At 53.2% G+C, this 27,026-nt stretch overlaps 10 protein-coding genes across 10 annotated transcripts; 6 read left to right on the plus strand and 4 right to left on the minus strand.

Moving 5' to 3' along the window:
- Window positions 1–19: 19 nt before the first annotated feature.
- On the plus strand, window positions 20–3,762 carry BO95DRAFT_367795 (karyopherin MSN5; the record flags this gene model as incomplete). The annotated part of the gene is made up of 2 exons (XM_025582798.1): window positions 20–3,038; window positions 3,089–3,762. 2 exons carry the CDS (start codon window positions 20–22, stop codon window positions 3,760–3,762), a joined length of 3,693 nt encoding a protein of 1,230 aa, XP_025440214.1.
- Window positions 3,763–4,066: 304 nt separating this feature from the next.
- Window positions 4,067–5,285, minus strand: BO95DRAFT_418014 (putative NADH-ubiquinone oxidoreductase subunit GRIM-19). The gene is made up of 4 exons (XM_025584438.1): window positions 5,133–5,285; window positions 4,827–4,933; window positions 4,547–4,699; window positions 4,067–4,419 (listed from the first exon to the last, which is right to left on the minus strand). The coding sequence occupies exons 1-4, from the start codon at window positions 5,181–5,183 to the stop codon at window positions 4,371–4,373; spliced, it is 360 nt and encodes a 119-aa protein (XP_025440215.1). The 5' UTR covers window positions 5,184–5,285; the 3' UTR covers window positions 4,067–4,370.
- A 141-nt stretch (window positions 5,286–5,426) lies between these two features.
- trm10 (tRNA (guanine(9)-N(1))-methyltransferase) lies at window positions 5,427–6,879 on the plus strand. The gene has a single exon (XM_025586986.1). It carries the CDS (start codon window positions 5,594–5,596, stop codon window positions 6,836–6,838), a length of 1,245 nt encoding a protein of 414 aa, XP_025440216.1. The 5' UTR covers window positions 5,427–5,593; the 3' UTR covers window positions 6,839–6,879.
- A 151-nt stretch (window positions 6,880–7,030) lies between these two features.
- On the plus strand, window positions 7,031–10,165 carry BO95DRAFT_516131 (uncharacterized protein). The gene is made up of 3 exons (XM_025591800.1): window positions 7,031–7,302; window positions 7,478–9,036; window positions 9,101–10,165. Exons 1-3 carry the CDS (start codon window positions 7,284–7,286, stop codon window positions 9,920–9,922), a joined length of 2,400 nt encoding a protein of 799 aa, XP_025440217.1. The 5' UTR covers window positions 7,031–7,283; the 3' UTR covers window positions 9,923–10,165.
- BO95DRAFT_444860 (putative oxidative stress response protein Oxr1) lies at window positions 10,136–11,948 on the minus strand. Its single transcript, XM_025586987.1, has 2 exons — window positions 10,673–11,948; window positions 10,136–10,584 (listed from the first exon to the last, which is right to left on the minus strand). The coding sequence occupies exons 1-2, from the start codon at window positions 11,809–11,811 to the stop codon at window positions 10,440–10,442; spliced, it is 1,284 nt and encodes a 427-aa protein (XP_025440218.1). The 5' UTR covers window positions 11,812–11,948; the 3' UTR covers window positions 10,136–10,439.
- A 164-nt stretch (window positions 11,949–12,112) lies between these two features.
- BO95DRAFT_444861 (uncharacterized protein) lies at window positions 12,113–13,684 on the plus strand. Its single transcript, XM_025586988.1, has 2 exons — window positions 12,113–12,499; window positions 12,560–13,684. Exons 1-2 carry the CDS (start codon window positions 12,273–12,275, stop codon window positions 13,647–13,649), a joined length of 1,317 nt encoding a protein of 438 aa, XP_025440219.1. The 5' UTR covers window positions 12,113–12,272; the 3' UTR covers window positions 13,650–13,684.
- Window positions 13,685–13,835: 151 nt separating this feature from the next.
- BO95DRAFT_454786 (subtilisin-like protein) lies at window positions 13,836–17,030 on the minus strand (the record flags this gene model as incomplete). Its single annotated transcript, XM_025588282.1, has 4 exons — window positions 13,836–14,114; window positions 14,219–14,779; window positions 15,290–15,464; window positions 15,526–17,030. The coding sequence occupies 4 exons, from the start codon at window positions 17,028–17,030 to the stop codon at window positions 13,836–13,838; spliced, it is 2,520 nt and encodes an 839-aa protein (XP_025440220.1).
- Window positions 17,031–17,814: 784 nt separating this feature from the next.
- On the minus strand, window positions 17,815–19,698 carry BO95DRAFT_201923 (Zn(II)2Cys6 transcription factor). Its single transcript, XM_025581038.1, has 2 exons — window positions 17,964–19,698; window positions 17,815–17,890 (listed from the first exon to the last, which is right to left on the minus strand). The coding sequence occupies exon 1, from the start codon at window positions 19,338–19,340 to the stop codon at window positions 18,057–18,059; it is 1,284 nt and encodes a 427-aa protein (XP_025440221.1). The 5' UTR covers window positions 19,341–19,698; the 3' UTR covers window positions 17,815–17,890; window positions 17,964–18,056.
- On the plus strand, window positions 19,625–20,733 carry BO95DRAFT_367846 (NAD(P)-binding protein; the record flags this gene model as incomplete). Its single annotated transcript, XM_025582801.1, has 4 exons — window positions 19,625–19,729; window positions 19,789–20,009; window positions 20,069–20,415; window positions 20,468–20,733. The coding sequence occupies 4 exons, from the start codon at window positions 19,625–19,627 to the stop codon at window positions 20,731–20,733; spliced, it is 939 nt and encodes a 312-aa protein (XP_025440222.1).
- A 1,832-nt stretch (window positions 20,734–22,565) lies between these two features.
- Window positions 22,566–26,620, plus strand: BO95DRAFT_201960 (uncharacterized protein). The gene is made up of 5 exons (XM_025581039.1): window positions 22,566–23,638; window positions 23,699–24,379; window positions 24,439–25,125; window positions 25,175–25,624; window positions 25,683–26,620. The coding sequence occupies exons 1-5, from the start codon at window positions 23,021–23,023 to the stop codon at window positions 26,268–26,270; spliced, it is 3,024 nt and encodes a 1,007-aa protein (XP_025440223.1). The 5' UTR covers window positions 22,566–23,020; the 3' UTR covers window positions 26,271–26,620.
- Window positions 26,621–27,026: the final 406 nt, after the last annotated feature.

Here is a 27,026-nt window from a genome sequence, read left to right on the forward strand (position 1 = left end):
TTGTTTTCCCACATCAACCATGGCCGCCGAAGGTGATCTGTCGGAGGGCCGCATGGCCGACATCATCCGCGCCTTGGAGCTTATCCACAACCCGTCCTCCACCAACGAGCTACGCAGAGAAGCCTTGACCTTTGTCGAGGCCCAAAAAGAGAGCAAGTCGGCAGCGCACAATGGTTATATGCTTGCGCTTCCCGAGCAGACCAATCCTCTCGTCCGCTATTTCGGTCTGGGTTTGTTGGATCATGTCTTGCGCCACACCTCCTTTGAAGCTCAAGACCAGATTTCGGCTATCAGGGACCTCGTTCTGAAGTTGGCGGAGTCGATCCGACCTGAAGATCCTGCTTACATTCGCAACAAGATCCCGCAACTGTGGGCCGAGGTCGCCAAGAGGAGCTGGGGCTTGGATTGGAATTCCATGGACGAAACGCTTCTTCAATTCTGGAATGCAAGCCTCGTGCATAAGGAATTGGTACTATCCATTCTTGAAACTCTGTCGGAGGACATTTTCTATCGTGAAGATACCGTATCATCCTTGCGTGGCACGGACCTAAACCGGGCTATGGTCGAGATCTGTACGTCCCTGGCCGTCTTCGAGGAGATCCATCCTAAGAAGGATAATCTTGAGCTGCGTTGCGGACCTGAGGGATGGATGTCTCGCATTTGCGCTTTTCTGCACGACTGTATCGGGAACATCCAGAACTCGAAGCAGGCCCGGGACTCCGCACTGAAAGCGCTTGCCACTCTCAAATCCCTGCTGACATGGGCAATCCCCAAGGCCGTACTCTCGTCCAACTGTGTCCCCTGCATTGCCAGTGCCTTCACCTGCAATGACGAGCTTGTGCTCTTGGCGGCTGTTGAAGCTCTGCATGCACTGTACAGCAGGTCTCACGTTGAGATTGAAGGATTCCAGCCCTTGGTACACTTCATGTACGAGACTCAAGCGCTCAGTGTGCTGCAGAAGCTGTACGAATGGTCAGTTGTGGGACCAGACGATGTGGACGACACCAAGTATACTATTTGCAAAAAGCTCTCCGAGATGGTTTCGTACATCGCTGGATTTCTCGAAGAGAAGGCATTCTCATTAGAAAGCGCACAGGGCATGGACCTACCTTTCTTCTTTCATCTTACCATTACTGTCATCCAAAATCAAAGTCTCACAATCTCGATCCCTGTCCTTCATGTGTGGTCTAAATTGATAGCCTCCGAGAGGATTGGAAACACGGACCTCGTTATTGGTCTAATCCCTTCGCTGCTGAGTATTTGTACTGAGCGCCTCATTCGCTGGGAATCTCTGCCTGCAGAATCCGACAATCCTACAGTGATGTTCCTTAATGAGGACATTGACACAATCCCCGAGAGACACGCGTTTGTCGGGAACTATCGCCGATACTGTTCCTCCATCATCGAAACGATCGTCCAGAAGCGACCCCAGGATGCCATACCTCATATACTTGCCGGAATTGACGGAAACCTAGACAACCTTTACAGCGGCGTGGAACCTTTCGCCGTGAAGTCATTTTCAAAGACCTCGATACCCCTTATGCGGGCCGATACGCAATTTGCGGTTGTCGAAGCAACGCTAAAAGGGTACAACAAATGGGTATCTGCTCATGGAAAGATGCCTCAGCAAGATGAACAGAAGCGCAGCGACCTGGAACAGATCTTGGAGGCGTGGGCTTTCAAATTAATGCAGCGTAATTTTGAAGATCCGGTTTTGAAACAGAGAGTAATCAAGCTCATTGTCGATATTTCCGCCAGAGCTCTCGACAAGACCCCGAGCTTTGCGCTCAAAGCATTGGAGTACATCTTGATGACCCGCCTCCCGGACCAGCCAGAGTATCCCGTCTACTCGGAATCAGTCAAGGAGCTTCACGGTCTGGCCAGTCATGAGCTCCGGCGGTTGGCCATGCGCTACGCAGACTACTTCTCTACGTTCTACGACATATTGGAACCCAAGATCAAGGAGATATCCATGGCCAACCGGGTAGACGATAAGCTTCACATGGAGCTCACTTCCATCCTGCTTATCATCATGCAACGGGCGAATAATGTCGAACCCTACCTTCGCCAGTCTCGTCTTCTGTCTTTCGTGGAGCCGATCAAGCAAGCATGGCAGGAGGAAGAATTCCGAACTGTGAGCTCGACATTCGAGGGCTTCTGTGCTATGCTTGGACTACAGAATGTCGGAGCATATATGCAGTCCAGACAGGCTCAAAAACTTGAAGACTGGTCTTCTGTTCCTCTGGACAATGAGGGTAAGCTCATTCAGGAAGAAATGACTAGGAAGTTCCAGCAACTACCTTTGAGAGGTACCAAGACGATGCTGGCCGTCTCGACGGATAAGCTCAAAAGGTCTGAACCAGCATATGAGCTTGCTTGCAATGTATGGCATGATCTTATTCCTATCATCTTGCCGACGCTTCTACAGTTAGTCAGTAATGCTCACGCGTTCCACAATCCCGGCAACTGGAAGGGCTTGCCCGCAGACATGGCGCCGGTTGTGGAACGCATATTGACCGATAGATTTTGGCAAGCCGGGATTTCCACTGGTAGTCGTGATGAGTTTTATGCTAAGATCACTGCATCTCGTGGCTCAGTCGAAGGATTCGCCTCATCTGTGAGAGGCAAGATTCGAGCTGTGCGTGAAGCGTGCTACTCAATGTTGTTCAGCATGAGCCGACTACGGGAGAATTTCTATGGATTCGCAGAACTTCCAGGTCCCCTCTCACAAGCTCTCTTCAAGGACTCTGTCCACCTTTCCTCTCATCAGTTCTCTGTTCTTCTCAATATCTCACGCTGCTTGATTGATGACTGCCCGGTTCGCTTCCGAAGCAACTTTCTGCCTCCAATGCTGGCCACCCTCTTTACCAGCATCGACAAGAAGGTCACATCAGAATGGGAGCTGATTGAACAGAGAAAAGAGGGACTTGCTGAGTCTGATGACCTGACTGACGAGATGAAGTCCGAGAGTATCTTGCGCCAGTTGACGTATTCTGCGGTGATCATGGTAGCCAGTCTGCTCGATCCTCAGCGTGGTGGTAAGTCAAAGAGCGTTGAATATTTAGAAGCATGCTAAAGAATAATCTAGATCCTGATGACGAGCTAGCAGATCCCAGCGCTCTGCAGCCTGCACCGGCACTCTCGGACTCCATCCGGCATTTTATTCTTTCTTCACCTGAGATATTTGAGCCAGTTATGCTTTTCTGCACCCATGCCCTTCGTATGCGCGATACCCGTTGCTGCAGCATCATCACCCGTGTCATTCGCTCCATCCTGCAAGACTTTGCCCCTCCGAACAATACACCTACCACAATCACCATCCGCGAGTTCATCTCTTCCGAGGTACTCAAGGCTTGCATCACGTCTGTGCATGAGCCCTATTTTGTCGACATGCAGAAAGATCTTGCTCAGCTCATTGCGTCTATCTGGGTACTCTACGGCTCGAGCAGCCCGACCCCGCGCGCAGTGATTTTGAGCCTTCCTGGCATGAGCGAGCAGCGAGTGGCCAATGCAGAGGCCGCGCTGGTAAGGTCAACTGCCGCAAGACAGCAAAGAGCCTTGATCTTGGATCTTCTAGAGAGTCTGAGAGGCGTCAGCATAGCTGAGCAAGGCAAGATCTTGGGTTCGCGCGAGGACCGCCGGAAAGCGCGGAGTGCCCTGCAGGAGAGATACATGACGAGTGAGATGGAGGGCCAGCAGAATCAGAAAGTCGATATCAACGACGGACCGGATCTGTCCGGGGTGGCGGATTTGTTTGGTTAGGATCCCACAGTTTATAGATTTTTTTGGGGTAAGACCGCTTCACGGTTTACCCCTTTGTATAGTACGGCGGTAGTGTACGGCCACTGCCGTTACAGCTACCTCTTTATCGGGTTGCATAGCTATTACTTAAGAATATAGACAGCTTGTTGAAGCCACCTGGGGTTCAGGGAGCGAGAAGTGCCAAGGTAATTCGGGCAAGCGCAAACAGCAGTAGCCGAGTTGAGATCACATAGTATAATTGCCGATAGCCAGTGTCTCGAACACGACACGACGGCTAACTTGATGTCACTTATCTCGTATGAACGCTGCAGTAACCCACCTTTTACTCTGCCAGCTACGAAGGCTTCACCTCTCCACGTGGAGGCGGATAATCCCAATTGAGCATAAACCAAGATCCATCTCATAATCTCAGGATTCTGTCGCCGCTACGCCCCAGGACGCAACGAGTCGAAACTACCTCTTTGGAAAAACGAGAACAAACTTTAAAAAAACAAACCACACTCGCAATCCTAAGTAAAGTACAGTACAGTACACAACGAATACAAACCATGAAGCAAGAAAAACTGTCTTCAAATTTTTTTGGTATTTGATTCTCAAAAAACTTCAGTTTACTCAGTAACCTGCGAAGGGGTATAGGCGAAAGTAGGGCGGACGAAGCTGGTGTATTTCGTTATTAGTTTTCCGAAGCATTAACCATAGCATATTCATAGCATGAACCATAGCATGATATTCGACACCGGGAAAAAAAAAAGAGAGAGGTAGGGGGTTGGGGGCGCACGCGTACCGGTCAGAGTTATACACCCGATTCTCCGAGCCGAAGAGCTCCTGCTCGCGGGCCTTGTCCGCGTAGTAGCGACGGACCTGATCCCGGTCTTCCTCGGCCTGGAGGAGGGGGATGATGTGCAGGCGGCCCCAGAGTTTCTCGCGGCCGAGTTCGCTGGGATCGTTGTTAGCTTCGCTTCGCTTCTTCTTGGTCTAAGCTGTCTGTTTCTGTTTCTGTCTCTCCGCCTGGCGAGGGGTTGGGATTGCGGTGCTGAAGGAGAGGGAGGGTGGACTGGACGTACTGCATCTCACGCATCGAGTAGTATTGCTTGTACAGACCGTAGCTGACGGCCCCGACCATTCCGGCGAGGTAGACGATGGGACGGAAGCCGCGGACGGGGACGTTGCGCTGTTTCCATTGAGGGAGGCGTTAGCTTGCTGGGCTGAGATTGGGGAGTGTAGGGGGCGGAGATTTGGAGTCCGTGGGGATTGGAGGTTGCACGCGCTGGGATATAGAGGGGGGATTTGAATCGATGGTATAGCAATCGATCGGTTGCGTCCGGGGTTGGCGCTGATATCCCAGGGAAGTTTGGAGGGGTCAATCGCACCTTGTATTGCACCTGGTGGTAGCCCCCAGCGGGGGGCATGTCCTGAGGCATGGTGATCGGTTGGGAGAGGGGTAGACGATTAGTTTGGGTTCAGGTGAGTCGTACCGTACGGCCGGGCCGAGCTTCGATTTGGAGATATGATGCCGTTGGTGGTTTGAGGTTGGGAGAGTGTGATGGTCACGTGCCGGGCGGCGGGTGTGGTAATGCGGGCTGGCTGGGTTCTTATTGGTGGGGTATTCCTTTCCCCCCATGGCGGTCCGAATTTCATTGATCAATTGTTCTTGAAGCCATTGTCGATTGTTCCGTTTATGAACAGCGGAAGTTTGGATTTCTTGGATAGCTGGGCCGGTTTGGCGAGAGAACATACTATATCTACAGTGTCTATTTGGAGGACGCTTGTCTTGAGAGACTTTTGTTGCTGGGCTTTGTCTCAATTGTGAAGAGTTCTTTCTTCCCAGAAAATGGAGGAAGACGGTCGTCCCAGAAAGTTGGTCAAGCTCGACCACGACGACTCGCAACAACCACCACTACCACAACAGGACACAACGATGGCGGAGTCGGCTCCTGTGCCGGAACCCTCAACTGCCCCAGTCGAAACCCGCGATAACGATGATGATGCCACCACCACCACAACAACAGCGCACAATGGCGCCCCGAGCGACCCGAGCGACGAGACGGCCCCGATGTCCAAGCGCGCCATGAAGCGCCAGCGTCGCCGGGAACAGTGGGAGGAAGGGCGCGAGCAGCGCAAGGTCAAGCGGAAGGAGCGCATCCAGGCCCGCAAGGAGCGCCGGCGGGCGGAGCTCCAGGTCGCAAAGGACGAGGGCCGCGAGGCGGAGTTCCGCAAGGAGCACGAGCGCACCCCCGCGCGGTTCCGGAAGGGCACCCTGCTGCCCCTGACGCTGATCCTCGACTGCGGGTTCGACGAGCTGATGATTGAGAAGGAGCGCATCTCGCTCGGCTCGCAGCTGACCCGGTCGTACTCGGACAACAGCCGCGCGCCGTTCCGGTCGCACCTGGTGGTCTCCTCGTTCAACAAGCTGCTGAAGCAGCGGTTCGACACCGTGCTGGCCAAGACGTACGAGAACTGGAAGGGGATCCGCTTCCTGGAGGAGGACTTCGTCGAGGCCGCGGAGAAGGCCAAGGAGTGGATGGTCGTGCCGGACGGCGGCCGGTTCGAGGGCGTCTTTGCCGACAAGGCCGACACAAAACCCGAGGACGGCGAGATTGTCTACTTGAGCAGCGACAGTCCGCATACCCTGACGGAGCTGAAGCCGTTCAGTACCTACATCATCGGCGGACTGGTGGATAAGAACCGCCACAAGGGGATCTGCTACAAACAGGCCGTCGAGCGGGGGATCAAGACGGCCAAGCTGCCGATCGGCGAATACATCCAGATGGCCTCCCGTCAGGTCTTGGCTACGAACCATGTGGTGGAGATCATGCTGAAGTGGTTGGAGGTGGGCGACTGGGGCAAGGCTTTTATGGAGGTCATTCCCCAGCGCAAAGGCGGCACTTTGAAAGAGTCGGTCAATGAGTCGGGGGAGCCGCAGGATGGAGAAGATGAGGCAGAGGAGGAAGAAGAGGGAGAGGGGGAGAAAGATGCCGAAGAAGAGGCTAAGGCTATTCAGGAAGCAAATGCTGTTGCACAAGAGCAGGAGCAGGAGGAACAAAACGATGCAGTAGAAGCCAAAGAGGGCAATTAGATTGGAGCTAGAACCATGGGAATGTAATGTATGTACTGTACTGTAAGTTACTTGTGACTGATGATGAAATTTCACATGATTGGCATGCACCGCCACCCGAGCCACAGATCGATCAACGCCACAGCCGTTGCCACTCGATGACGGCAGAAAACAACAGCGGAAATCAAAACATTTTATTTTCTACCTCACTCACAACGAGGCATCGCCTGCCATCCCACACTCACAAGTTGCAGTTGGCTTGAGTCAGCCTGCCGTTGACTGTTCTCTGCCACTGCTACGAAGTTCTTCACTCTCGGCAACGCCAGTGATCTATTCTCTTCCTACTTCTCTTGCACCTGGATTGATCAACACCCCTGCTCCCCTAGCAACAGGATCCCCCCTCCCTCTGATATCACCCGAACGAACAACCTGTTGCTGTTGCTCCGACGCCCGGCCAGCTGCAGCCATGTTCATGCTCCGCAATGGTAAGTTCCTCTCATTTAGCTTTTGGTCTAGGCTCAGGATCAGACACTTTCACTTTCCTCATTCACCTGACCCCACCACCATCGACCCCTCCTTCCCTCTCCCCGGTCACCTCTTCATCTCTTGACATCATCCCTCCACCATCACATGCTAACCATCTACCCTTCTTCTTTTCAGTGAGCAAGTACCTCTTCGGAGACACTTCCAAAGAATCCATCATCGAAATTCCTCAGGGACAACTGTACCTTGTCCGCCCCCTATCGCCCAAGGGATACTCAGAGCTCATCTTCAAGGACGCCGCTGCCTCCATCAGACGCACCGGGCAAGAATTTCAATATCAACTCGTCGTTCAACGTGCTTACGAGGAAGGGGAAGAGGAGCTTGCTGAAGACGACGACGAGCAAGGCAGTGACAGCTTGGATAAAGACGAGAAGGTCTTCCTGCTCGACCAAGCCCTTCACTTTCGTTCTGAGGTCCGCGAAGGTGGTGCCAAGATTCTGGCCTGGAGAGACCTCAGTGGCGACGTAGGTGATCTCTTCGAGTTTGTCTGCGACGCGTCTGTGCCGGCGGACAAGGTTTCCACCTTTGAGTTGGCCGCCCTTCAGTGCCAGTACGAGCGGACGTATAGAACAAGCTCGCAGAAGGCTACTCGGGAAGAGCTGCAAGAGTTCTCATTCCAAGAGGAGAAGCCTATCCCGTCAGCAAGTCCCATCTCTTCGCCCACCAAGTCTCGCGACCACTCGATCGATTCCCCCGACGCAGCAACTGCCATGGCGAGGGACGTGGAATATTCCAAATCGAAGGGCCTGATCAAGCCTGCTGCTCAAGACGAATCGACTGTTGCTCCGCCGTCGGCTGCGCAACCTGAGCCCCGGGAGATTCTCGCGCAAGAGAAGGCCGAACTGCACCTCTTCGATTTCCCCACTGGAACTTTTGTACAGCAAGATGCCAATATCACCGCGACAGTCTCCGAGGTTGGTGACTGGCAATATTGGCTCCAGATTAGTGGAGACGACAAGGAATGGCTTGGCCAGGCAGTCGTCGCTGATATCAACCCTGTCTTCAACTTTGAATATTTGTCCTTCATCTTCAACGCCTACAGCGAGGACGGTTCAGCCTACTCTTGGCTCCTGCGCTTCCATGATCAAGAGACGGAAGAGAGATTCCAAGAGGGTCTCATGCAGGCGCTGTGGGAACAGCTGAACGAAATGAAGTGGGCCAAGGTCAAGGAGAATGAGAAGGAGTATGTTTTGGACGCCTTCCAGGATCTGACCATGGAGGACGCTGAGGAGCGCGAAGCCGAGGCTGAGGCCGAGGAGGAAGAGGAGTCCGAAGAAGAGGACCAGGATGACGGTCAGCGTAGCGAACACTACGATTCCGACGAGGAAGAAGACGATGTGGTGACCCGTGAAGATGATGGCAATGTCAACTCGCAACTGGCCGTCGGTTACAAGCACGATCGTTCGTTCGTGGTTCGTGGTTCTAAGATCGGCGTGTTCAAGCACACCCCCAACAACAACCTCGAGTTCTCGACCAACATCTCCAAGGTTGAGACTCCAAGTGGCAAGCTTTTCAGCCCGAAGAAGGTCATGCTACACGCCGAAGATTCCAACATGATCTTGCAGAACAGCGATGACCCCAACTCTCTTTACCGCATGGACTTGGAGTACGGCAAAATTGTGGACGAGTGGAAGGTGCATGATGACATCCCCGTGCACACCTTTGCCCCGGAGAGTGTAAGTCAACACCCACATCAGTACCTGTGATTCAATGATGAATGATCGCTAACTTTGCGCCTAGAAATTCTCTCAAATGACATCCGCTCAATCTTTCATTGGTGCCTCGAAGAATGCTCTGTTCCGTGTCGATCCCCGTGTGGCCGGAAACAAGTTGGTGGAGTCTGAGCTGAAGCAATACGCCAGCAAGAACGACTTCTCCTCTGTGGCTACCACGGAGAAGGGATACATTGCCGTCGCGTCTAACAAGGGCGATATCCGCATGTTTGACCGACTTGGTATCAATGCTAAGACTCATATTCCTGCGCTGGGTGAGCCTATTATTGGTCTCGATGTGTCCGCCGACGGTCGCTGGGTCTTGGCTACATGCCGCACTTATCTCCTGCTCATCGACGCCCTGCAAAAGGACGGCAAGAACGAGGGCAAGTTAGGCTTTGAGCGTTCTTTCGCCAAAGACTCCAAGCCGCAGCCGCGTCGTTTGGGTCTGCAGCCCGCTCATGTCGCCCAATTCCAGCACGAGACCAAGAAACCAATTGCTTTCACGCAGGCTCGCTTCAACACGGGTGTTGACTCACAGGAAACGTCGATCGTTACCGCTACCGGTCCCTTCATCATCACTTGGAGCTTGAAGAAGGTCATCGCTGGCCGCAAGGACCCTTACACCATCAAGCGGTACGGTGAGGAAGTCATGGCCGACAATTTCCGCTTCGGTTCGGACAAGAATGTCATTGTTGCGCTACCCAACGAAGTCAACATGGTGGCGAAGAAGAGTCTGCTGAAGCCGACGCGTGAGAGTATCGCTGGTCCCTTGCCCATGACCCCTCGGCGCCGTACGCAATGGGGTAGTCGTCTGGGCCGGGACGACATTGTCAACTCGCCGTATTGATGCTAACTTGGTGGTTTCCTGTTTCGATTTATCGCATTGCATACCCCTCTGTGTTGTTTATTTTTTGAGTCTGTCCCTTCTACACGTTTGGTGTCAACATTCCTGCTTAACATCACGGATCGTAATGTCTTGATGGAAATCTCTGACGGTGGGATTGGGAATGGCGAATGATGCGACGATGATACTTCTCCTAGGTAGCTCTATGTAGTGGTATTCAAAGTACACGAATTATGAGATGACGATGGATTATTCGAGCAGTGCCACAGTACTGTAGTGGGCGCTGCCTATACTAATTCCCGATTGGCATTTCATCTGCCTCGCGCGCACCAAACCCCCTTCCCTGATTCATGCCACCTGGCCGGGTCAATGTTCAGATTATTATAGACCATTCTGCCCGCAGATCATGATCCCCCCCCTTTGTTATAATCCAGCAGCAATCAATCTACAAATGACCGAGTGGAGACACACACATATACCTGATTACCCAAAACCGGGGGCCTCATTTGCGCGCCCGACCCTAAGAACCGACATACCAAACCTCTACCCCAAGGATATCGAACTTGACGCCTTCATCCGAGAGCGGCTCATTGCCAAAAGTCTGAGACGCGGCACTGACGCCTTTCTCCAAGCTCGAGTCCACCCAGAGCCCGTAATGCCCATCCCTAGACCACCAGTTTGTTAGCACGTCCAATCCAAACCATTCGCAACTTGATAAAGACAGGGAGGGGAAAGAGGAGACATAAAACTCACCCCCCACCAAGACTCAAAAACCCCGTCTCACAGAACATCATATAATCATTGACGCCGCTGTAGGGGAACGCCTTGAAGCGGATCTGCTCCGGCGTCGCCGTCCCACTACTATGCCCAGTGTTCTGGGGGGTACAACCCGTCCCAGGAACCGACAAGTTTCCGCTGGTACGAGGCAAGGGACTCCGGCTCCGCAGGGTGGTCGACCGCCCGGCGTGCGTGGTGTCCGCGCTGGGCGGTAACGGGAGCCCGGCGCGTTCGAGCACGGCCAATGCGGCGTCTTCTTCTTGGTGGTTGATCGTGGACATCGACTGTAGGAGTTGGGCGGTCGAGGGCGGCTGTAGCACCGAGGCGCGCCAGAGGAAACATTCGCCCGTGCCGAAGTAGTGCGAGTCCGGGTGCGGGGGGTCGGTCATGTAGGCGCCGAAGACGGCGCCAGTGCTGCCATTATTTTTGGTGGAGGTTGTTGTTGTTGTTGTTGAGGATGAGGTGGTGGAGGGGGAGGGAGAGGCGTCGCGGATGATCAGGACGTAGCCCGCCCGCGGGCTGCGCTGGGAGATGGCGCGGCAGTTCTCGTACAGGGTCGACAGCGAGGCGCCGTCGCGTTCCAGGCTGTAGGCTAGGCGCCAGGTGTCGCACAGTTGGAGGCGGGCGGGCACCAACAGCCGGATCTCTTCGGCCAGCGAGCGCGTGAGCAGGTAGTCTTCTTGGTTGTTGTCGGGGTGGTGGCTGGAGGGATCGGTTAGGGTTAGAGGGGTCAGTGGCGGGGGTTGGAAGGGGGAGGCGGTTCGGACGGGCGTGAAGAGTGTGTTGGTTGTGGATGATCTGTCGGTGGGCGTGGTGTTGGAGTGCCAGGGGCGGCGCATCGTGCTGCTGTCCTTGTTGCTGTTGTTGTTGTTGCTGTTTTGGGTGGATTGAGGGTCGGTGAAGCGGCGGTACAGGCCTGAGACGACGTGGGTGACCGGGTAGGAGAAGTAGGAGGCTGCTGATTGATGGAGGGAGGAGGATCGCTGCTGCTGGTGGTGGTGGTTGTTGTGGTGCTGGTGTTGCTGGGTTGGAGTTTGTTGTTGTGATTGTTCTTGGGACTGGTCGAGAGGTCGGGGGGAGGAGGAAGTACTCGAGGACAGCGAGTATGACGACATGCGGGCGGAGATGTTCAGGACTTCTTGCAATTGAAGTGGTGGAATTGAACGAGTGTCATAGATCGATTTGGTAAGAGTCAGATACTGACAATGACTATGGAGAGGAGAAGAGGAGAGAGAGGGTGGATGATGATGAGGTGTGAACAAGATAGGGAGTTTAATCAATCAATCGATCAGTCAGTCAATCAGTCAATCAGCCCACACCAATTTAGTTCACAGGATCCTCGTGTATGCTTCTAGATCAGACCTTTAGACTCCATTCCACCATTATTCTATACTTCTATAGCCAATCCTATGCAACCAATCATTCTATACAGCTACTCCATTCTTTACCATTTGCCATGTTCCACTTGCTGCTTGTTACACACTAATTGATTGTCTCCGTATCTTTTTATACTGCAAAATATCTTCAATTGCAACCTCCCCCACTCATCCATTGAGCGCTACCCCAACACTGCAACATGACAGACTCTCCGCCTCCTCCCTTGCAGCAACCTGCCTCCAACACTACTGTCTTTCTCGATCAACCTCCCAGCTGCCTGCAATTCTGCCCCGCAATCCCCGACTGCTGCATCATCGGTACCTACTTGCTGTCCGAACAGAAAGACGAAGCAAATGACTCCGACATCAAACAGACCAAGACTGGCTCTCTGCAGCTCTGGCGCATAAACCCATCCACCAACGAGCTGTAAGCTTCTCTATATCCTGCCAGCATCACCCTAAGAACGAGGCAACTAACCCCAACCAGCACTTTGCTCTCCAAACTTCCTCTTCCCTACGCAGTCTTCGACCTCCACTTCCACCCACGCGATCCCTCCCTCCTCTCCATCGCAACAAGCGCAGGCTCTGTCGCCTTCTTCCGCCTCACGCCTGGCCAAAATGCTGATCAACCACCCACCCTAACCCATCTGCTCACACATTCCGTCCACGAAGACCCCTCCATCCCCGCCCTCTTTCTCGCCTGGACGCCCTCGACCTGGCCATCCCCCACCCCCAGCACCAATGCTGACACCACCCCCCTCGACGCCTTCGCCGTCACCTTCTCCGACAGCCTCACCACCATCTTCCAATATACCCCCGGCCCGACCCCGGACTCACCACCCCAGATCGCGGAACTCGATTCCTTCCCAGCCTCGCAGGCCATCGAAGTCTGGTTCGCCGCGCTCGCGACCTTTCCCGACCAGCAGCAGCAGAAAATCCCCTACATCTTCACCGGAAACGACTTCGGCGCCCTCCACACCCGCCGCTACGACACCAACCCCACAACCACATCAGAGACGGACGACAGTCAGCCCCAACCCCTCGCCGCGCTGCTCGACCACCACGACCGCGCCCGCCACCACACCGCGGGCGTCACCTCCATCCTCCCCTTGCCCATTCCACTCCGAGACGACAGCCCCATCATTCTCACGGGGAGCTACGACGAGTCCCTGCGAGTGTACCACGCCACTCGACGCGGGGAGGTTCTCGCGGAGATAGGGTTGGGCGGGGGCGTGTGGCGGCTGCAGCTTCTGTCGTCGTCGTCGTCTACGTCACAGTCTGTGGATGGAGACGAGGTAGACGAGGGATGGACCGGGCTGGTGTTGGCGAGCTGTATGCACGGCGGGACGCGGGTGGTGCGGGTGCGGTGCCCCTCCGCGGAGTCCGGGTGGGAGTTGGAGATTCTGGCAGAGTTCACGGAGCATGAGAGTATGAACTATGCGTCTGATGTGTGGAAGCCGGCGGGCGGGTATGAGCTACCTGTGCGCAGCAGCGATATGCCGGAAACGCAGGAGATCCTCTGTTTGTCGAGTAGCTTCTATGATCGGCGGGTCTGTTTGTGGCGGGTTCGGGTGTAGATAGATATAAATAGATAAATCATAATATAGTGAATGCTTAGGTGTATACTGCAAGAGATACTCATCTACCCTCCGCAGGAGAGAGGGAAGAAAAATGGCATAGTAATCCTCATTAAAATGATGCAGCCGTCCCCCCGGAATCTTTGTCTAAGTTACACCACCTCACTCCACAGGAGAAAACGGCCCTTAAACAATCGTCTCCAACTCGCGCGCATACCCGATCGCATTCTCAATGATCGTCCCACTCGCGACCAGGATATCCTTCTCCGAGCGGGCGGCCGCCTCGGGCTCGACGGGGAAATAGATGCGGCCGTCGCGCAGCACCCACCCCCGCTGCTGGGCGAACTCGATCACCGCGCCTTCCGAGTCCATGAAGAGCAGGTTCTTGGCGTTGGAGATCGGCAACGACGGGTACGCCTTCTCGGAGCAATCGGCGATTTCGCTGCGGATCGTACCCACGAGGACCTATATACCTCACACGAATCACGTTAGCAAGCGCACGCACACTGCACCAATCTCAACCTCCCCTAAAGAAAGAATGCCGGCCAAAAAAAAGGGAGGAGACATACACTCGAAAACAACCCGAAATCCTCGCCGGGCACCCGCTCGGAATTCGTCTCCCGCCACACCTTATCGTAGCTCCCTTCCATGAGATTCCGCTCCAGCTCCACGGGGTACTTGATGAAGGGGTCATCCTCGACGCTCCGGCCCTGCAGGCTGGCCTCCTCGACCAAGCCCTCCAGCACCGTGTGGAAGCTCGTGCTGTCGCCCATGCTCAGCAGGAGCAGCAGGTACAGGCCTGTGATCTTGCTGCGTTGGCTGTTGCTGCTGCTGCTGCTGCTGTTGCTTTCCCGGGAATCGCGCTCCAGATCGTAGAACGGCTGCAGTTGTTGGTAGTAGCGCGTGAAGCCGGGGGCATCGGTCTGGCGGATCGCGGCGAGGGCGCCGAGCTCGAGGATCTCGCGCGCCAGCGGGAGCAGCTCCCGCGGTGTGGTCGGGGTGGGGATCAGGGCGTTCTGTTGGAGGAGCGTGCGCTTCGCTTGTGTGAGGATGCTGCTGGCTTTTTCGAGGTTGTGCGCGCTCAGGCTGCTGTGGAGCTGGGTGATGAGGGTGCGGAGGTCGGTGGCCATCTTTGGGGTTTGGGGTTTTGGGCCGGTTCGTTGGGGGGTTGAAGGGGGGGAGGAGAGGGTTAGGGATGCGGGATGGGGTGCTGGACGTGAGGGTTGGATGGTCGGTGGTTGAGCTGTGGAGGGTGATGATGAGGACTGGTAAATTGAGAGGTTAGGATTGAGGTGTTATACGTAGGACGAGGGTTGGGCTGATGGACGTTGACGTTGATGCTTGGAACTGCCGGGAAGAGCTGTCCCCGGGCGGTGAGATACGGGTCACGTGTAGTTGGTGCTTAGAGCATCTTACCCGATTGGGAAATATCTACTGGACCTGGCAGGGCAGGTAGACAGCCCTCTCTTAGTTACTATAATACAACGGTAAGAGGGATTTTGTTAGACATTGAAGAGATTAATAATTGACTAAAGTGGCTAAGCTTCCAATGCAAGCTCCAACAGAGTCTCATAGTATGGTGTGCCCAGCCCCGTCACCGGGTCCCAGCCTGGAGTCGCATTCCATCCGGCATACGGTACTTGCGCTCCGGTGGGTTCGTCACATCCAACCGATCCTCCATCGACAATATCCGTGAATCCCCTCTGTTTGAGCGAGTATAGCCATGGGTTCAGGAAGCCCAGTGTGGACTTGCCCTGCTCCAGACGCGCTGCATTCAGTCGAGAGATTATGGCGGCAAAGACAGGCGCCGCAGCACTACAGTTCCAGTCAATCCCGAGTTCGTGACTGCTAGTGACTAAGGAAAGGAAGATCTCACCTAGTGCCCCCAGTCTTCATCCACTCACCATGATCCCGAAGCACAAAGTTATTGGCCTGGGTGGAGACATCAGGGATGCCGCGTCCCTGTGGATTGTAAAGTCCTTCATACAGGTTCCCCAGGCTGTGCAAATAGCCCGTGACATCCGCATCCTGATAGGAAGGTCGAGCGAAGATATCCGAGAAGCCGCCTCCGGAGAAGGATATGGCAGACTCGGGCTTCGTCCCTTCCGTACCGCCCACCGAAGTGACAAACGGACACGACGCCGGAAAGACGGGCTGGAACCGAGTCCGCCGTGTACCATCATGGGTCATACATGCATCGCCGGGCCCCCAGTCACCACTGCTGAAGATGACAGATACTCCTCTGGCCCCCAGCTGCGCGAAGAGGTTGCAGACAGCTTCTGCGTATGCTGCGGGTACAAACGGCTCTTCTTCCCCATAGGAGGTGCTAAGAACCGCAGGGAGATCTTTATCTGGTAGGTCAAGCAGGTAGTGCAGTTGCTCGAGATAGGGCTCATTTGTTGAGTCAGCTATGGTCAGCATCCCGGACTCTTGCACCATCGGCCCACGCCCGGCAGTAGTATAGTACACAGCAGACGCGTGGTAGGACAGCGATAGAGCGTATTGGATGTCAAGGGCCGCCTCACTGGACGGACTGAGCGAGTACTGGAGATTACGCCCACCATTGATGGAGACCACGGAGAAATTGGCATCGGCTTGATTTGGGGCATATTCTGCAAGGAATTGCTCCAGATCGTCATACCGTGCATATTCCTCCAAGAAGCCGGAGACACCCAGCCGATTGCGTGGGTCGGGTGTTATCTCGGTATCATTGATCCCGTAGAGCTGGCGCAGACAAGCAGGAGTAACTGTCCTCGAGCAATTGCCAGCGAGGTCTTCTGCAGTGAGCGCAACAGGCACAAAGGTTTCGGGACTGTCAAGAGCTTGAGGAGATCCGAACCGTGTTGTAGGCTGGATGAGCTGAACAAACGGACGGATATTATCTGGGACAGAGTATGCAAGCGTCCGAACCGTTGTCGTTTGTGTCCTTGGGTGGTAGAAGTGGCTGAATTGAGTCTTCATCATTGACTCGGCCTGCGATAAGGGAATAGTGAACGCAAGCCAGTCGCCCCGATCTTCGATTGACTCGGCCGGCACATGTTCCCATTCTAGCCATGCACGGACTTTGGCAGCAACCTCGTCGGAAGGGCGCATAGACGCCCGAAGCTCCTCTCTGGTCAGATGGCGGCCATAGTCAGGATGGCCAGGAGTCGACCGGGCTATCAGTTGCTCTTCGAACTGAGAGACATTGGACCTGCGCATCGCCAACCAGAATCTCGTTGGCGTATATGTAGTAGGACCAGACTGTCGCATCCACCCATCCGGAATACCTTGCAGCTGGTCTACTACGAGGTACCTGTCTGCAGGAATAGGGAGTGTAGCGGTCCCCCAGACCAGCACGGGCAAAACACCCAAGATGATCGGCATAAAACGCGGCCACATGCTTGCGATCTAGCATAGAAAACGCATGACACAATCGAAGAACTGCACCCACGTGGCTCATTCAAACCCCGGACTACACATGGCTTTTGTGTCATCGAGTGAATGACCGATATCTTCTGTCCTTCCGTATTTTCCACGTGACGATGACAACTAAGCTTCCTTCTGCATGGCGTCCGACGAGAGCTATTCCCTGTCAATCGCGGAATAAGCTCAAGCCTCAACCAGAGTCTGGGCCGGTCATTCCTTCAGCATGGTCAAGTGTGTAGAGTCTCTGATTGGTACCACCAAGAGTTTAGTCCGCGAAAATTTCGACAATAGACACGTTGTCGGTCCGCTAGCCAATCCATTGTTTGGCCCGACATGAGTCCGAATGTGTCCTCGGCAAAAGTTGTTCGATTTCTTGGGTCGCTGCGGTCATTGTGTCTCTGGCTGTGATGGTGACCTCTGGGATTGGGCTCCCAGGCTGATGATGAAGTTTCTGGAAACTGTAGTAGGAGGTAGAGACGAACCAAACGGGAGCGTGAGGCCAATCGCTGCGCGTTGGCCGTCTATTGAACAACGGCTGGGGAAGCTTGAAGCTTTATTGAGGACCAGATGGGGCAAACCCATTGATTGAGACCCGCTCCAAGCGATCCGCTAGTCCTGCTCGGGACCCTGTTGTTGCCTTAGGCCACAAAATTAGACGTTGGCTGAGGTTGGCCTGAGGTTGCTGTAGAGTTAAAATCTACAAGGATCTTTGTCCCAGCCCCGGTGGTACTGTATCAAAATCCTGACCAGACATGTGAAGCTTTTTGATTCCAGGGAAGCTGAGTCACTTGGATCACGGTCACATTGGAGTAATGAGCTGTGGGCTTTGTGTTCTATCAAAACAACCGATCTTCAGTACAAGGAAGCCATTGTATTTGTATTCAAGCATTTATTGAGGACACTCACTCATTGATTTGCCAAGCACACCAGTCCCAGCGACTTGCTGCACTGGTGTGAGCATCCCCTTCATGGTGATCCTCTGAGATTCTCTCAATCAGTTCAAGTGAAAAGCGTAACCGAAACTCTGTCACGGCTTGGTTCGCAAAGGGAGAGTATGCTTTGTACTCGGAGATCGGCACTGCAGCTCAACACGTGTCGGAGAGCCAGAAACTCTTGATAGGCGCGGTCAGTGATCCACCAGACGTCTGCTTGGCAGAGAAGCTTTAACCACAACATCAGGAGCAGCAGCGCCCGTTCATCTCGCTCAAGCAGAAGATTCCGGTATGCTGCAGATATCTTAGGCCCGAATGACAGCAATGAGTTAGTGCCGTGGGCATTTGATTCATTTTGCTGCAGCATGGGAGCGATGACGCTCAAGGGCATATAATACGGGTTGTTGTCCGGAAGGCTACTGGTAGTGACATCACATAGATCTTCCAGCGCACATCGCAGAGTCTGAGACAAAGGCAGATCCCGCCGAGTAGCGGGCGGGGCTTCCAACGCAAGCCGCTTCTGTCTTTCATTTTTCAAACGCCAGAAGCCTTGCTGCGGGTTCTGTTGCATCATTCTTGCTAAGTAGCCTAGTCCACATTGTACGGACAGCCAGCTGAGGTTGTTGACCCTAGCCGCTGCAGTGGGCTGAAATACCCAAGATCTGGATGGCGGTCTCTCATGCGAAGCAAAGGAGATCATGTTTAGGAGAAGCGCGGTGGCATAGACAGCGTCTAGCTTACTTAACGCTGTCGGATGCTGCGCGAGCTCTTCCCTAAGCAAGCGTGTTGCTGTCTGTGTATGAAGCCAGCACGCCTTCTGGTACTCGGTGCTTGCAGGCTGCAGATGCTGCAGATGTCGAGCCGAAAGTGCTAGGAGAGCACTATGAAGCATTGGGATGGATGCGCAGTTGGGCAGCAGAAACTGTTTGAATATCTCCCTTCCAACTTCAGACGTCAATGTTGCATCAAGGCAGCCGTCAATATGCCGTAGAAGATATATCGATCTGGGTGTTGGCGATATTCCACCAGGAAGCCAGGGTCCGTTGGGATTCAAGCAGTTGTTGACATGACTATGATTGCCTGTCACATAGCCTGACCAGACAGGCTCGTGATCTTCCAAGCTAGCCTGACTGTGGGCAGCACGAGGGTCACCATACACGCACAGCGTCCGGCGTTGGCAGCATCTGCGGCAGCTGGGGCGAATCTCATCGCATTTGACTCTACTGCTCTTGCACGCTTGGCAGCCTCCACGGGACTTGGTATGAGACTTTCGAGACAAGCCTTGCTGTTGGGACTGTCTCTTTGGTGCGGAACTGATCCGAAATTTCCTCAGCCCGGGCGTGATATCCATTGGGCTTTTGAGGGTGGTCTAAGCGAGAACTGCAGGCATTGAAATGCGTACGTATTTGATGGTCGTACTCAGTACCCCGTTGTCACTCGGTAACTCTAGCCTAGGTCTCGGCGCTGCAACAGGCGCTTCGAACCTAATCCCAAAAAGGCAATTTTCGTATCGCAGAGTGGAGCGGCCATGACATGAGGACTATGCGGACCAAGTCTTCACTATAAATTCGAGCTCTTATCCCTCGCAGATATTTGTCTTTCACGAGAGCTTTACTGAGCATATTGGATGATAAAATGGTTCGTGTTGCTATCGCTGGAGGCCATGGTGGTGTTGGTCGCACAATTGTGGAGGTGTTGAATGATTCTTCTGAGCACGAGGCTCTTATCCTATCCCGCAAGGTTGTAATCATTACATGTCTGGTTTTTCTAGGTGCATCGTTACTGACAAGGCTGAGTAGTCTGATGGCGAGGGTGGCAAGACCATTCAAGTCGATTATGGAAGCGTTGACGGTTTGGTTGCTGTGCTAGACACACATCAAATCGACACAGTGATCTGTTGTTTCGCCGTGGAGGGAGATTCTCTGGCGATATCGCAACTAAACCTCATCCAAGCTGCCATCAATTCCAAAGTCACTCGGCGATTTGTGCCCAGTGGCTTCGCCATTCCATATCCTCAGGAGTATGTTCCGCTAGGGTGGATGCATACTTTTTCGTGCCACATAAGCTGATGAATCTTAGTGCCGTGAAGCTTTTGCCGCAACTTGCGGACTATTTCAAAGCAATTGAAATTCTCCGACAGTCAGATCTTCAGTGGACCGTCTTCCACAATGGTATCTTTCTTGACTACTTCGGTCCATCGACGCTCAAATCATACCTGAAACCGAATATCTTCGTTGTAGATTTGAGAAACAAGACAGCAGGAATCCCTGGAGATGGTGAAGTTCCACTCACATTCACCTACACCTTTGACCTGGCCCGGTATGTTGTCGCCATGCTCGACATGGAAGACTGGCCCGAAGAAAGCCGTGTGATCGGCGATACTGTCACCTGGCATGAATTCGTCAGGCTGGCGGAGGAGATCTGTGGTGAGTCTGGTTTTCGCTTTCTCCGAGAGACTTTTCTAATTCGAACCGCCAGGCTGTCGATTCGAAATTCATTATGACAGCATAGAAAAACTCCGGGGGTTCGAGATAACCGAGTTGCCTGGACATCAAGCCCTGTATCAGCATTTCCCGAAGAAAGCCTTTCAGTGGTTCATGTCAATCTTCGAACTGTATACCGCAGATGGCACATCATGCATTACGACCCAGGACTCATTGAATAAGATCTTCCCCAACATCAAGCCGCTTACTGTGCGAGACATGCTGATCAAATATTGGAGTGATGAACGAAGAAATCAATAGGTCCATGTAGGTAAGCCACCCCGATGGTCGGGTGCAAGCAAACGTGGCTCTTTGACATGATTAGAAGCCGGATTTGTGTCGAAAATAAATTTGACGATCCCGGAGGATTTCAGGTTGTTCACCTTTCGAGGAACAATGTTGCGCATCGTTTGGAACATTTTGTGTCTCTAGATGTAAATATCGAGAGTTTAATTGCCGATTTGGTAGGCTGACATGCCTGGATCGTGCCATGAGAAATGGATAGCTGCTTAGGCTCTTCTGCCCAAGGTTTTATGCTGTGCGTCTGCCAATTAGCACGCTGGATGATTAGGTGGCTGCCAGGTGGTGTTTGCACGGAAGCCACCGGGAAATGGGCCTCTCCCGTGGGTCTTGCGAGCGGAAAGTGATCCGTCCGCCGCAGTCCTGGGGTCTAGAACGGGGCCGTCAACCCTATTGTTCCGTTCCAGTTCCTTATCGTTCAGTAGAGCCGTGATTTGTAGCTCTATCTTCTTCCTACTTTATACTCCATAGTGTGTGGAACAACGTGTTGGATGCGCATCGGACCGTCTAGCTGCATGTTGCATTCCATACCCTGTCATCTATCACCGGATAACCAGACCCCAAGGACAAGGACTTCTGGCGATTCCAGAGCGGGTCGGTAAGCAGGATGACATTGGATAGTGCAGGGGCCACTAATTGTAGACCGGCCGAACGGACCGTGGGGTCCAAAAAAGAAATCCACGGCGTGATGTGCCTGAATGAGGACGGATGGCCGAGGATAGACATGTCAGACAGTCAGAAACAACAGTGAAATGGCGGGGTAGACCGATGTTCTTCTTTCCTAGGCGAGTCAGCATGTTTCTTCGTTGAAGCACGGCGGCATTATTCCGTACTGTACCTAGCAGGCATGTCTTAAGACCCCAAAGTCTACTTCCTTAATCGAGAACAGACCCCTGAAAATCCGATAATGCGAGGAATCCTGGTGGTTGGGTCAGCAAGTAGGAAAAAAAATAAATGGAAAAGTAAAAGAAGAGTGCGTGATTCACTTCAAGTCTTCTGAGGGTGTACTCCGTAGATGGTGGGTTGGCAAACTTGGCACGGAATGGGGAACAAACCAGTCAGGCACGGACTCCCTTGTCGAGTCCTTATCTGCTCGGCCTGACAGGGACGAGCCCCTCTTGACACCCACACATCCACAAACCACGGAGTACTAACTCAGGTATCGTTGATTGCTCTTCTCCCACTTATGAGGGTATCTTCTTCCAATCGCAATGTCGGATCCACGAATCTTACTGCTGGCTTCATCACTATTCATCTTCCATTACTTACTTAGCCACACCCCCAATATCAATTTGAGAAACCAATCTGCCAAACACCTACTCCGTATTCCGTAGTTATGGTATTGGAGATTGGTAAGTGTCCAGGGTTTCCTTGAATCTAATAAACTGATTTATCATCCTTAGCTCATCGAATTAAGAACCAGTACCACTCGAGCATCGCATCAATCTTTTCACCAAGTCTCCCTGCAGAATGATTGAGAATTGGTTTTCCCACTAGTCCTCGTCTGCATGCATTCACCCACTCATCACCTCCACGAGGATCCGGAGAGTAATGATCGTCTCCGTCCTCGAAATGGTACTCCGTACCAGCCCATCTGATCCATGATCCTCTCTTTTAGCTTCATGCTGAGTTCGTTACAATGATTACAATGATTACGATCTCCTGTCGGAAAGGACTACTGCCACTTCTGTATTAGTTCGACCGACCGTCTAACGTCTAACGACAACACCAGCCTGTGAGGCTGGGGCGCTTGCAGCCCGTGCCATTAGCGGGCCTGAAGGCAACGGACAAACCACATGTAAGACAGACACGCAGCCTCGCATATCTCTAAGCTGGAACCCCCGACTAGACCATCTTTCAACTTGACTACCGCGAATTGGAGCTGCACCACCTACATAAGGCACTTTTTGGCTCTAGCACTGCTTGCGATTCGTCCTAATCGGTCCCGGTCACCTGGCAGAGAGCGGGCAACGGCTGCTGCACTCTGTCGCTCAGTCTGTCGGTTTCTTGTGCTTCTTACTTTCCATTCTCACTCACACTCCTCGGCTTCTCTGCTATTTTTTTCTGCCCTCCAGGGCGCACCCCCGACTAGCTTGCCCCTCGATGCTTTGATCTCCGTCTCTGGACCTCATTCCCATTTTCTGCCTCGTCTCCGTCTTCTACCCTAGCCGTCTGCGAACCCGTTTCCCTCGAATCCAACTTGACTTGCTCGCTCTTATGTCCGAGGCCTGTCACCCCTGTTTCCTCCATGTCACATCCACTGGTGGCAGCCGTGTGGGAACAGCTAGGGCGCCGTGATCTAGCAAATATCCTTCGCGAGATTATTGGCGAGCATGTGCTAGACATCGCAGTATCTCAGCCGGACGGCCAATCCGCCTCCATAGAACCACTAACCCGAACTGTTTTCTGGATTAAGACCATCTTCGATGCGCAACGAACCTACCTTCAGGGCCTGGCGAGTGTCCACGAATGCCACCCCTACTTCCTTCCTTACCTTCTGCCTTCAGAGACCGTCTTCTCGACATTGATGTACCTGCTGAAGGTGAAGCTCGAGCTTTTCCCTTGCAACCGATCTACCGATCCAGAACTCGTCGGCTACCGACATCTCATCGCACATACTCTACTCGCCGGTGCTCGAGTCCTGCTGCTGCGCGGAGAACCCATTCACACGGATAAGAAGTTTCGATTCGAAAAAGCGATGCGAGCTGCTTGGCGGAACTCGGACCTTTCAAATGTTGAGCGGTTTCTTATTAGTGATCTTCTCCCCAAAGCAATTGACTCTATCGGCTCGACTGAGCTGTCAGCGACTCAAACTCTTACAATCGATCGTGGAAAACCCTACCTGCCGTCGTTCGCCGCAGGACTGGTAAGTGCGCCTATTCGGCTGCTATCCCGATTCCAAAATAAAGGCTCACGGCGTCTACAGTATCCAGTTTCGGGAGCGCCGGAGACCCTCATCACAGACCTCCTGACAGGATTAATGAAAAACAATGCCGATCAACTGGTTTCATTCAATTTACTCCTCGACGTCCTCTGGGCAGTAGATTCTGCCCTTGTTCAGTGTCACATAGATCGCCGTCGAATTTCCCAAGAGCAAGGATATACGAGTTCCGCAGCGCTGAAAGTAGACGAGGCCTTCAAGCAAGCACAAGAAGTTAAGAAGAAGTTGACTCGAACGGTACTGGCGGCCTACGATGATGAATTCAATACGGCGCCACTTCAGATTTTCGCCACCATTATTCTAACACAGACGGCCGATGATACTCCTCCGCTACAGACACGAAGGATTCGAGATACTTGGTCGCAGCTCGCCGGGATTCGGGAATCATGGGAGCGGGCCCTGGGCCAGTTTGTTCGTTGGCTCATCAACCGGCGGGTGCAGATGTGGGATTGCAATGGTGAACTCGAAGCATTTTCGCATGATTATCAACAGCATTTGACTCAATGGTTGCAAAATTCATCGCCTGCCGACTTCGACCCCACTGCACCGATCAGAAAAGGCCGTCCTAGCACGGCGGTCTACGTCGTCAACTGTCCTGCGGTGCATCCTGTGCCGGGAGCCATGTTGGAAGAACAATTGAGAAGCCATGATCGGAAGGCTTATGAGGTATGCTATGCTCGCAACAATTGAGGTAGGGTTAGACATAGAAGCTGATTCTTTGTTAGCAATTCCAAGGAAGCCCCGACTTTCTAACCATGGATGTCACATGCCCTTTATGTCCTGGCAAAGCACGCATCCAACATGCTCGTATGATAGAGCCTCTCGAACAGGTTTCTGATGCCCTACATCTCTTCTCGGACTCGGATGGCGAGGGGCAGCCGTCCCTTCCCGACTCTGCTTCTCGAGCGACCACTTCATGTTCGAGCTCGCTCAGCCATTCTACAAGCCACTCATCCCGCCTTGACTCGGTGGAGATAGTGAAAAGTCCGACCTCACCAACACCTCCTGTGACAGCCGTTTCGAAAGCAAATGGCAAGACTCCTAGTGTCACGACTTCAGAAATCTTCAATCCCGTCCTATCGCGCAGTCGGACCGACCAGTCATTCGATAAGCAAGCAATCAAGACTCTTTCCCGTGATCTCAAAAATGTGAAGATACCCTTCTCGAGCGGGACGTCACTTTTCCGGAGGAATTCTTCGAAAGGACAGCAATTACCTCGTCAGCCCCGGTTTTGTTTCTCGGCCACTGGGAGCTGTCTGCTCTTCTGGGGTGCCGGAAGTAACTGGGTCATGCGATTTGAACTAGGCCAGGGCGAGGGCAAGAAGCCAAAGAGTCACAAGTATGACATTCCGGGCGTGCAACAAGCTGCAGCAGGAGATCAACGATGTGCCGTCATCGCTTCAGTAGGACAGGTAAGTAGCTTGCATCGCGAATCTTGGGCTAGTGCTGACAGGAACTCAGCATTACGAGCTCCTTGTATTTGAAAACGACAGTGATATCCCAGAAGCATATTTGACAATTGAGACTGATCACCAATCACTACCAATAGGTTGTATGGTCATGTCTCGTAACGATAGATATGTTGCCTTCACGCTCAAAGACCAAGTTCGCGTTTATGAAATTTGCACCAGGACGATCCAGAGAGTCTCCCTCGGCAGTGGAATGGACCGCGTATCGGACTTGGGCAACCGATTCTTGATGGGCTCGTTCTCTGGTGCTAAAGAGTCTGGCTTCGAGGCCCAGCGACAAGAGGCTGTGATCGAAAGGAAGCTTCAATTCTCTGCCGATGGCAAACACTTTGTGATTGCTACCCATCTGGGTGATCACTACGCTTATGTCGATGTGTGGAATTGCACGTTCCAGCAATGGAATATAGTCCCTGATAGCTCCAAGTCTTTCAAGCTTCCTGCTGTGCGTCTGCCCGTTTAGCCCTACATCTGACACTTCATGGCTTACTGATATCCACTAGTGGACGACGAATGATGGGGATCTGACTGGCGTGTACTACGATACCTCTCATCATGCGGTATTTTTGACCGCATTCTTCGGCAAGGAATATCCCTTGTCATTTTCCATGACGGACAACAAAATCACCAACGATCCGTTCAGTACACGAATCGTACATGCAGCACAGTCACCATCCGGCTCTCGCTTCATAATCGCGAATGGCATGTGCGATATCTATCTATGCGATGCGAAGGCCTCTGGCGGCCTCAATCGCTCGCGGTTGAAAAAGGCGTCGTACAAGATGAATCCAGCGGTATTTCGGCCCGGACAACTCGCACTGGCGTTTCCTCAGGAGTATGAAATGTTGGCATTCTGGGTGAAGACGGGCAAGTTGATTCTGAGGACCGTGCGAATGCAGGGGGGCATTGAAAGTGTCAGTGATTATGACCTGCGACCCGACTATGATCGGCTGGTAGTCGAAAGACCGCTTGTTGCCGACTTTCAAACACAGCGCAGACGGCATTCATTATTATCCCATGAGCTGGTGGCAGAGATCGATGGCCTACCCTCAATTCCTCGACCAGACCTACCTGAGCTGTCATCAACATAAGAGAAGATTGACGGAGGGTGAGGTCTAAGTCCAGGGAGTCTGTACGTTCTATGATGTCGGCGTTGGGTGTCTGGTCTGTAGCGCTGCAGACAGCGTATGTACTTATGTGTGATGAAAAATAATATACAATAACTAATACACAGCATCCAATTGCCGGCACCTTGCTACTCATAGATGAGTGGTGGTGGCCTGACTTTGCCCCAGGCACCATGGCCCCAAAGGGGGATAGTGCGGGGAAAGCGGAGAAGTTAATCGCCGGGACCCGATTGTAAGCGACGTCACCACCTGGGCTTCTCCTCATCTCCTCATCAGACAACGAGCAAGACAACTTGGAACGAAAGCTAAGTGCTCCAGCTGCACCAAGACATCGGGACAGTTACTCAAAGCTTCCGTGTGCTGCATATGTTCCCATTCGGATCTAGGTGGGTTGTTACTATTTTATTTCATCTACCCTGAGTAGCCTGAGCTTTCCCCTCAGATTGCCACTAGTGGATCGCGCCGGCTGATCGACCCCGGCCATGAAAAAGCGCCCCGGTCGAGGTGGACTGACTTAGTTGCCTGCCATTGCATGGGCCTTCTGGAACTGACGATTTTCTCTCCTGATCTTAGACTCTTATCCTCTGTTGTTGGCCTGGGCGAAATATCCTCGTCCCCAGCGAAGTTGCGTTGAAAAAGCGACCTTTAAACCCCCATATCCCAAACCGGCTTGGGAAACAGAAGATCGGTCGACGTCATCAATACATTTCTTCTGTCTCC

The sequence above is a fragment of the Aspergillus brunneoviolaceus genome (assembly GCF_003184695.1).
Source record: "Aspergillus brunneoviolaceus CBS 621.78 unplaced genomic scaffold BO95scaffold_51, whole genome shotgun sequence".
In the NCBI taxonomy this organism is placed as follows: Eukaryota; Fungi; Ascomycota; class Eurotiomycetes; order Eurotiales; family Aspergillaceae; genus Aspergillus; species Aspergillus brunneoviolaceus.